The sequence below is a fragment of the Heteronotia binoei genome, chromosome 5 (assembly GCF_032191835.1).
Source record: "Heteronotia binoei isolate CCM8104 ecotype False Entrance Well chromosome 5, APGP_CSIRO_Hbin_v1, whole genome shotgun sequence".
In the NCBI taxonomy this organism is placed as follows: domain Eukaryota; kingdom Metazoa; phylum Chordata; class Lepidosauria; order Squamata; family Gekkonidae; genus Heteronotia; species Heteronotia binoei.
The window spans coordinates 170603962-170614572 of record NC_083227.1 but is presented as its reverse complement, the minus strand read 5'-3'; the positions used below and the strand labels follow the sequence as shown (position 1 = coordinate 170614572).

The following is a 10611-nucleotide window of genomic DNA, read 5'->3' as shown; positions in this document are numbered from 1 at the left end:
AAGTAACCCTTACACCATAAATGACTCTCTAGCTAGCTTTGCTTAGCCCCCCCCCCACCCCGGTTGCTGTATTGAATTATATTCTGGGTTAATTCAGGAGTTTTTATACTTATAATGAACATGGTCCTTGAAGAAATAATTGTTTTCTCTTATGCTTTTTAAGCACCCTCCCATGTTCACAGTCAAAATAGCTAAAGGGGGGGGGGTCACTTAAGCATGGTTGACAGCATTACATTTGTCAGATAAGTGGAGTCTGGAAGAGTACTGCTGGGGGGCACCGTCTGCCACTAATTTTTTTAACCAGTAATTTTCATAATCCCAATTAAATTAAATTAAAATCTTACAAATTTAAAAGCCCACGATATTCTCAGATGGAGTGAATATAAATTCCAAGTAAAGCAGAGAACCCAGTAACACTGCTGTAGCTACAGCCCTGATCTTGAGGTTTAACAGTTTAACATAATAGACTTCTGATTAAAATCCACAGTCACTAACATGATCATTGAATGAATTTAAACTAGGATCCTCAATATTTCAGTCTTTGTATGTTCAGTAATAACCACTGTAAAAACTAAGCAGACATCCAGTTGTATCTTCTTAGTCTCCATGATTTTTGATAATACATAAAAAACAGAGTTCTCCATTGTGCAGGTCAGGGCGAAGTTAAGTGACAAATTTTAGCTCAGCATTATGGCAGCCTGAATGCATGCCGTTGTCCTGTACACGCTGATGGAAGAGGAAGGGGAACACCTTCTTGAAGGACTTGCGGAAGCTGTCTCCCATGAATGCATAGACTATGGGGTTGAGAGATGAATTGGCATATGACATGCAATTGGCCCATGTTTTGATCTTGTAAGTCTCGTAGTTGGCCTGGAAGTGATGATAGAAGCCCTGAAAGAGCAAGTAGAACTGGATGGGACCCCAGCAAATGGTGAACAGCAGCACAATCACCACAACCATCTTGGAAATCTTGGCCCTCATGGCAGCTGAGCGTTCTGACAGATGTTGCACCTGCTGGGAATGAACAGAAGAGCATACGTGGCTTACCATGGCATACATGGATATGTTTGTTTATTTAGTACACTGTTATCCTACATCCCTCTAAGGAGCTCAGGATGGTGTGCATGGCTTCCCACTCCTCCATTTTTCTTCTTACAACAACCCAGTGGTGTGCATGGCTTCCCACTCCTCCATTTTTCTTCTTACAACAACCCAGTAAGGTAGGTTGCAGTGGCAGCAGGATCCATCTCCAGTTTTGATAAGGATCTAGTCAGAGCAGACATATGTATTTAATGAAGAAAGCAATTGTAATTGCTATGCAAGCATAAAATCTCATTATACAGCGCCAAATTCTAATATTCTGGATAAGAGTGGAGAAGTTCTCCCTGTCCACATTCCCACATAATTAATAAAAACCCTCTGTCATGTCCCTGCATAATCATCTTTGTTCTTCAGTCCCTCTATCCTTTTTGATTGCCATTCCCAAGTACACAGAATCCTGCTGATCAATATAATAATAATAATAATAATAATAATAATAATAATAATAATAATAATAATAATAATAATAATAATAATAATAATAATAATAATAATAATTTTTTATTTCTATCCCGCCCTCCCCGCCGAAGCAGGCTCAGGGCGGCTCACAGCATAAAACACACATTACAACAGTTGCAATTATAAAACACGGTTAAAACAATTACAAAATATTAAAATTCACATAATAATATGGCGTTATAACAAATTTCAATAAATTTCAGCAGTAAAAACATTTCAAGAGTAAAAGCATTTCTAGCAGCATATCTAGTTTTGTCACAGTTTTCCACTAATTTTCGCTAGTTGAAGGCCATCCTGAAAAGGTGGGTCTTACAGGCCCTACGGAATCCCTCTAAACATCGTATGGCCCTCACCTCCTCAGGAAGTTGGTTCCACAGTAGTGGAGCAGTAATAGAGAAGGCCCGATCCCGGGTGGCTTTCAGTCTGGCCTCCCTTGGCCCAGGGATATTCAGCTGGTTTTTCCCAGATGACCTCAGTGCCCTCTGGGGCTCATATGGGGAGAGACGGTCCCTTAGGTAGGTAGGTCCCCGGCCATATAGGTCCTTCTGGGACTTCTTTTCATTAGAAGTACTTTGCAGATGGGCTGCTGAAATACAGGTTCCATAGTGAATGGAATAGAGTAACCCTTTATGATTCAGAAATTTTTACCTCTGCAGAGACTGCTCAAGGAGACGTGTAAATTAAACAACATAACAAAGCCAAACAAGGCATAAAAACCAAGCTAGTGTCAAGCATGATATTTCTGGTATTGATTGAGTATGTATTTGGTGTTCATACCCCCGCCCTCTTCTCTATTCCCCTTTCTGAATAAAGATTTCTCTTCAAAACTTCCCCCACCTGCGGACTCTCAAGGATGCAGGGGATGCAAGTAATCTCCATAATGTAAAGTAGAAGTACCTCCCCTGAGTTCTCATGCATATCAGCAAGTCAGGAATGTGTGGGAACCGAGAGATGTTATACTATCCAAATGGCTAGTTGATAGTATGCTTTGAACCATCTGTATGTTATGTCTTTAAGTTATCTGAACTTTGTCTTTGAAGTAGCCTTTAAGATGCCATGCTATGTAACTTACTGTGTCACTTCCAAGGTATCGTACCTTGGGCAAGTATTGGATTATCAATAAAGCAAGTCTTTGATTTAAACAATAGCTTGATTATTTGAAATACCGATGCTTGACATTTTGGAAGTGATCCTTCTGGGATTCTAACCAAACTGGCAACTTTCTAACCATATGGCAGAAAGAACGCCAGACAACGGCAGACTCCCTACATCCCCTGAGAGGAGAGGAGAATGCAGAGAGGAGGAGACCGGAGTATGGACCCCTCCTAGGCATATCCTAGACACTCAGAGAGTAACGGGAAGAGGGTCCCCCTGCACATCCAGCAACTTCTCATCACCCCCCAAGACTGGGCGCCCCAAACCTCCACCACACTCATGGGTGAGGCACCAGCACAAAGAGAGATGATCCTGGCGCGACCGTCGCAAAGGGTGAGTGACAAGCGAGAGTAGCCAAGAAGGCGCACAAGCGGAGGGCGGTGGAGATCGTGATGAACCCCGATCAGAAGAGGGAAATGAGTATGATGACCCTAAACCCCCATGCCCAGATGATGATGACAACAGTCCCGAACCTGAGGGTAGTGGATTTGTCCAGACACTGAGGAGCGAGATGGCCGAAATGGCAAAATGCTTGTGGTAGGAAATGCAAGCCAACGCCACCTTCATGGCGTAAGAGATGAGACGGCAGCTGGAGAAGATACTACCCCTAGTAGACCCGAGAGGGATCCAACCACCTCCTCCCGGGAGACCACCGGCAGCACCACAGCCTCCATTGCCGCTTGCTTCATGAGATTATGGCAGAGGGAGGGAGCTGGATGCCACCTTCGATGGGGATCCAGAAGAAGTAGAATACTTTTCTATCCAAGCCAACAGCTATATGTATTATTGGGGAAACACCTTCCCCGACAAATTCAGCCGAGTGGATTGTCTGGGGTCGAAACTGAAAGAGGCCGCAAAACGCTGGTATGTAAGTCTGTATGAAACCAGGAGCCCAGAATTGGACAAAGTAGCAGCTATCCAAATGGCTAGTTGATAGTATGTTTTGAACCTTCTATGCAATTCACATCTGTATGTTATGTCTTTAAGCTATCTGAACTTTGTCTTTGAAGTAGCCTCTAAGATGCCATGCTATGTAACTTACTGTATCACTTCCAAGGTATCGTACCTTGGGCAAGTATTGGATTATCAATAAAGCAAGCCTTTGATTTAAACAATAGCTTGATTATTCGAAATACCAATGCTTGACAGCTAGGGCATAAAAGCAATATAAGAAGAAGAATAGTTTTTTATACCCCACTTTTCTCTACCTAAATGAGTCTCAAAGTGGCTTACAATTGCCTATTCTTCTTCTCTATACAGCAGGCACCTTGTGAGGTAGATGGGACTGAGAGAGTTCTGAAAGAAATGTGTGTGTGTGTGTGTGTGTGTGCGTGACAGACCCAAGGTCACCAAGCAGGCCTCATGTGGAGGAGTGGGGAATCAAACTCAGATCTCCAGATTAGAGTCCCTTGCTCTTAACAAAGCAATATAACATGAACATTGAGCAGCCTGAAAAAATATTTATAAAATAGTACTTGGGATAGAAGCAGATCATAAAACAGCTAAAAAAAAGATGTTACTTCTCAATTAAAATCCTTGGTAAAAAGAATTATTTTTGGTTTAGTATCCAAAGAAGAGCAGGGTAAATGTTCAGCTAGCCTCAACAGTGAAGGCATTGCAGAAGCAACGCACCACCACTGAAAAAGCCCTGCCTTTAGTCACCATCTGCCTTGCCTCTGCATGAAGGGCCACGGAGAGCAGGACTTAAAGAAAAGGATTTTCTTAACTGCTGGAATGGACAGTATGGAAGGATGCACTCCCAATTACCTGATAGTCATGGTCTGTGGGTTCCACCACAGGATTTCCAATACGCTTGAGCATGATGGAATAGCAGAGGCATATGGTGAACAGAGGCAACAGATAAACAGCCAGGAAAGTATACAGAATAAAACTGCGCTCTTGGCTCTTGCTGGTGAAGGCTTCAATACAGTAGGTGCGCAGGCCATACCAGTAGCCAACCTCAGTGCGATGGTATAGAGCCATAGGTAGTGAGAGAATGAAGGAACCTGAAGGCCAAAGACACAGAATTCAGAGCTCTGAAGAACAATGCTCCATTGTGTCACCTGCAGAGATGAAAACAAAACCTGAGCTCAGAACAGTCAACGGGGCTTCATTTTGATGCGGAGTGCTTATGCTTCCACAGAAGTGGAAGTGAGACTGGGAATTAGTACCAAGCACCTTATAGAGGACTTAATAGAGATGGGTTTATGGAGCTGGAGCTGGGAAGTTCAAGATGGATAGTTTTGGATCTAGGTCTAGCTCTGGCTCTTCCACATGAAGCTCTTGTCTTGGCCCTCCTGCTGGCCACACTTACCAATCCAGATAGAAAAACTGACAGCCATGGCTATCTGGGGGGTTCGATAACGTAAGGACTGCAGTGGATATAGCGTAGCATAGCAGCGGTCCACACTCATAGCCATCAGAGTGATACAAGTGGCCTGTACAGTTACCTGGTGGGAAAACAAGGACACATAAGTGAAATGCTTGCAATCTATATCTCCTAGTGAGTTGACCAAGTGTACCTCTGAACACAGCCCCTCCTTCCACAAGGCAAGAATGACCACTGCATACATACCACTATCTGTATGTATACAGCCATGCTGTTATATGGATGGCAGACATACCCACCACCACATCTCCTTGTATACTTACTGTAAATATCTCCCAGATTCTCCCACCACTCAAGCTCACCTGCTGTAAATAGTTGACAAATTTGCACATGAAGTCCCCAAAAACCCAGCTGGGCAAGGGATAGAGTGTGGCGGTGAAGGGTACGCAGCATACTAAGAATATGATGTCAGTGGTAGCCAGATTTGCTGTAAGAGACATAGAGATTATGTCACTACAGGACTGCCTCTGGCTGTCAGCAACACACCCCAGCTTCAATTCGGAGACTACTTGCATCAGATGGGTGAGAAGAATCTCCCTAGCAGAAGGTAGAGCCAAGATGCAGTGGAGATCACATACAGAAGAACTGGAATCACTCAATATCAACATTCTCCATCTTTGTCGTTCACTTTGCGTACTTAATGCTCAACTAGGATTCCAGCCAACACAAAGTGCCAATAGGGTGGATCCGACCATCCTCCAAATAGTCTTCCTCCAGCTTGAGAAGCTGTCTTCCAATTTAAGTAGCTCTCCTTCCATCAGAAAAGCCACTTATGCTGGAAGAAGGCTGTTTAGACTGGAAAATGGCTTCAAACTTTACTCAGTGGAGTGGGAGGATAGCAATAATACCCATCCCAATATATCCTGAATACTCCAGAATAAAGATCTGGTTAAAACTATGACTCTTGTTGCATCACATTTCAGTTTAATTTCATTCCTATCCCCCCAACAACCACACACCCCCCCCCCGTATATATTTCACAAATATATGAGCTTCCTTTTCTAGGCATTATGCACTTTGCCTCTGCCCCCAGTTTCTTATAAATAACACTATTTGTGCAACTGCTCCAAGGCACTCATGTACAGCCCAGTACATTTCATGCAGTATATCAAAAACTGGAGGGATCTTGTAATGAGATTGTGAAGCAAGCGGTTCCGCTTTCAGCAAAACAAACTTAGATAATGTTTATGCAAGTCACAATGTTCAGGGATATAACAAGAATAATGCAAATTCAGCCTAAGCTTTCAGAAAGAAAAACTCAATATGTCTATGCGCTGGACATAGAACAAAATAGAACTATATGCATTTCAGTTGCTCAAGTAAATGGAAAATGGGGGACTACATGAAGCCTTCCTCTTTAGGTATCGCCATGGGACAGCAATATAATGGCCCACCAGGCAAGTAAGACTCTAGTCCAGCTGCAATTAATTATTTGAAGGTTCTTCCCAGGCATATTTCTCCTTGGCAAAAATAAAGACAGAGCAGAAGAAGCTCTTTTGTTTAGCTCTGAGGGAGTGCCATTCTAGCAAGGCTTAACATATTGCAATGAATACGGCTCATTTTGTATATGGGCAAGCAAGAAAAAGCAAGGGAGACATCATATTACCAAAATATAGCATGCAACAAGATATTCTCGTTTTGCGCCAAGTGCTGGTACGTGCTGAAATTATATTTTGTTCTGGAACACAGCCTCTATCTGTAATTTCAGATAGAGCCAGTTTGGTGTAGTGGTTAAGTGTGCGGACTCTTATCTGGGAGAACCGGGTTTGATTCCCCACTTCTCCACTGCACCTGCACCTGCTGGAATGGCCTTGGGTCAGCCATAGCTCTGGCAGAGGTTGTCCTTGAAAGGGCAGCTGCTGTGAGAGCCCTCTCCAGCCCCACCCACCTCACAGGGTGTCTGTTGTGGGAGGAGAAGATACAGGAGTTTGTAAGCCGCTCTGAGACTCTTCAGAGTGGAGGGCGGGGTATAAATCCAATATCTTCATCTTCTTAATTATTTGATGGGTATATTTGCTATGGGGGGGGGGGGATGACACAAAATCTATCATTGCCAATACATGACTTTTGACATTATGAACATAGTAATACTGCAGTTAAATACTCACAGGAGAAGAGTAGTATATAAATCTAATATAATTGTAAATATTTATTTAACCATTTTTATACTGCACTTCCTCCTCTACTCTCAGGTTAGCCTGAGAATGTGTGGTTGGTCAAGATCACTAATAAGCTTCCATGGAAGAGTAGGATTTTAACTTGAGTCTCCCATATCCTAGTTTGACTGGTGTGCGTGTGCGTGTGAGAGAGAGTGAGGGAGAGAGAGAGAGAGATGACAAGTTGCAGCCATCTTATGATGACCCCAGCAATGAGAAACAGAGATAGTTTGTCATAACCTTCCTCTGCAAAGTCTTCCTTGATGGTCTCCCTTCTGAGTATCAACCCTGCTTAGCTTTGAAGATCTGGCAAGACTGGACTATATCATACCACCTTTCCTCCCAGCTGATCGCTATACATAAAATACATCTTGGGAACTAAGTTGGCAGGACATTATGGGCTACAGTGATCCGTCTATAACTATGTTATGAATCAATTCTAGAACAGGTTTGTTCTAACCAGCTGTCTGTAAGATCAATAAATGCAAATCTTAAATAGATAAGCTGCCAGCACCAATATTAGAGAACACTTTATCTACCGAACTGCATAGGGAAGGCAGGATGTGATATAGCAGCATTAATACATGGAAAATGAAATAGCCTTTAAGAAATACCACAACCAATTCACTGTCATAATAACTTTCAATATTATTTCTGTGATTCTATACATTTGTCAGGAGTGCTGTAGGAGGATCCTGTATTGACCTGGGGGTTGAACAAAATGGCCTGTATGGTCCCTTCCAGCACTGTGATTCTATGATTCTATGAATAACCTTTTCTTCCATCAGTGACAGTGAAAAAGGTCATTAATGTCAGCGATCAAAATGCTCTACAGTAAAATCCTAAACACAGTTTCACCTTTCTATATACATTAACTTAAATGAGTATAACTCTGTTTAGGATTGTACTGTCTATTTAAAAACCTGGACTGAGATCAATGGGTACAGTCTGACAGTATCACCAATGGGGACTGCAAATCAGGACAGAAGATCAGACAACTAGGTTGGAAGGAGTCTGAGTCTCTTCCTATGAATTGAATGAGTGACATAGTTTAGCATCTGGAGAATGGAAATGCTAATGGGCAGAAAGGCAAGAAGCTACAGGGCAACCCCAGAACCAAGGAGAAGAGGCGGGTAAGGGGTAGGTGGTTCACTCACCAATGTAGAAGTTGGTGGCTGTGTGCATTTGGTGATGCTTGCTGATGACATAGATGACCAATGAGTTCCCGATCAGACCAAGCAGCATGATGAGGGCATAAAAGAGGGGCACAAGCCATGCATCGGTCAGAAATGGCGGGGAGGTGTCCTCTCCACTGCTGTTAAAGATCCACAAGTGCATGCCATCCTCAAGGTCACCAATGCTGGAGTTGGCACTGCCTGGCCAGGATGTTGGCTGTGCTGTCCATCTGGGCCAGGGTTTTGAAGGCAAAGTCTCAGCATCCATTCTGAGTGGAGTACCAAGGCAGTTCATGCCAACAGACAGCAACGTGTAGTCTGTCCCCTCTGAGCAGCCTGGCCGGAAAGACTCTTGAAACACAAAATTCATGAGAGGTGCTGAAGCTACTAATGCCACAGGGATGAGCAATCTCTTCTTAGCCAAAGGGCTGCATGGTTATCTATATCTAGTCCTGGTAGAAATGCAGCTTGTTTGCAAATTTGCGGCAAGGCTACAATCCCCCATAGCCCCCCACACAAGCCAAATTTGGGCTGACCAAAAGGACAGTTAAACTGCTTCCTCCAGTTTCTGGTTCCATTATCCTTAGGAGCAGGCAATGCTGCTGTGAGAGCAGAGACGGGGTTGGTAGACCACCTAGACAATACCTTTTGTGCTTGTGAGCTCTGAGATTATCCCAGTCCCACTGCAATCTTTTGTTTTTCAAAGCTTTCAGAATTTTCTCTCTGTGTCGGAACAAAGTCCTGCTAATTCCCTCCAAAGCATGCTGAGAACTCTCAGCCTTTGTTTCCCGGCTGACCTTTATGCCACGAAGTGGAAGAGGCTGCTATGCCATTCCTTCTCTTCCTCCTGTCTCTTGTAGTGTATCCCAGGACTAACTGTGACTAATGCTGGGCTCTGAACACAGGAGAAAAACCAGGCAAGCAGAACTTAATGATGAGAGGTAGAAGAGGCAGTTCTGATTGGCTCTCAAGGATGCTGTTTGTAACTGTTTCAGGGAGAGGACTGAGGAAGCAGGAAACAAATGCCCATCTGAGATGTATATGTGTTCATTCCAGGACCTTGTGTTCTGGCTCACAAACAAGTCCTCCCGTAGAAAGACAAGCACTTGGTGTACAGAGAAGATCTTGGAAAATCAGACAGGATTCTTGAGTTCTTTCTAAAGCTCTCTAGGAGATTGGGACATATTGGTTAAAGCATATGACTTGCCACCTGTGTTCCTGAGTTATTCTCTGCCACAATGGGGTTCACTGGGTCCTTTACTTTCTCTACCCGTTTATTGGAATATCTGGTTAATATAGCAGGGTTTTGCCCTGTCATAGAAGCATGATATTGAGTACAGTAAATAAATCTCCCAAGAAGTATATTGCAAAAAAGAAGAAGTAAGCTTACATTTATTCAAATAGATCCAATTCACATTCAGGTTGCAGTCAAAAGAAGAGACAGAAGCCTAATCTAAAGAGTACTTTCCCTAAACAAACTGCCAGCTTGTCTGGCATCATGTGTGTGGGAGTATGAGGGCAATGCATCTACAAGAGAGACCTGCAGAGACATGTGACTCCATGGAAGGCCATGTAGAGAGAGTGAGAAGACAAAGCGGAGAGAGAAAGGGTCAGAGGGCAGCTCCCAGGTTAAGGAGAGGTATCCCATTCAAGGAGATAACACCTATACATACATAGGGTGATGTAGCACCCCCCCATGTCCAGACTCTACTTGAATCACCTCAACGCTATTACCATTCCTGAGACTAGGCGTGCCAATCCCCCGCCCGGGACAGGGGATCCCCCAATCTGAGGCTCCCACCCCTGGCGGGGAACAAAATGGCACCATGTTGTGACGCTCTAGGATTTGTCTCTATGGAAGTCATAGAGATGAATCTTAGAGCAGCAGAGCTGGCTGGTGGGCAGCAGAGTCAGAGAGGCATGGGCTCTGGACTCGCCCCACCTTCCTAGCCCCACCCACTCCCAGCAGCCTTCATTTGGTGCTCGATGGCTGTGTTCCTCTCTTGAGCCAATAACCATACAGAGCAGACCAAGTCGAGCGGCAGCCTCACTGCTGCACCAGTGAGGTAAGGTTTTTTCTCTCTCTCTTATAAGCGCAGGCTGGACTTCCATTGAGTACATGCTGGTCATGCAGGACTCGGGAGACTCTCTGTGAGGGCAGGTGGAGGTTGCTACT

The 10611-nt window shown here is 44.0% G+C and overlaps 1 protein-coding gene across 1 annotated transcript; it reads right to left on the bottom strand.

Annotated features, from left to right (window-relative positions):
- Positions 1-556: 556 nt before the first annotated feature.
- Positions 557-8754, bottom strand: LOC132571554 (G-protein coupled receptor 54-like). The gene is made up of 5 exons (XM_060238355.1): positions 8418-8754; positions 5407-5531; positions 5030-5165; positions 4483-4721; positions 557-1014 (listed from the first exon to the last, which is right to left on the bottom strand). The coding sequence occupies exons 1-5, from the start codon at positions 8728-8730 to the stop codon at positions 664-666; spliced, it is 1164 nt and encodes a 387-aa protein (XP_060094338.1). The 5' UTR covers positions 8731-8754; the 3' UTR covers positions 557-663.
- Between the last annotated feature and the right edge of the window lie 1857 nt (positions 8755-10611).

Coding starts and splice junctions, on each gene's coding strand:
- LOC132571554 (XM_060238355.1), bottom strand. CDS start 8,730: ATGAACTGCCTTGGTACTCCACTCAGAATGGATGCTGAGACTTTGCCT. Junction 5,166..5,406: donor TTGTCAACTATTTACAGCAG/GTGAGCTTGAGT, acceptor TTTTCCCACCAG/GTAACTGTACAGGCCACTTG. Junction 4,722..5,029: donor CAGTTTTTCTATCTGGATTG/GTAAGTGTGGCC, acceptor TTTGGCCTTCAG/GTTCCTTCATTCTCTCACTA.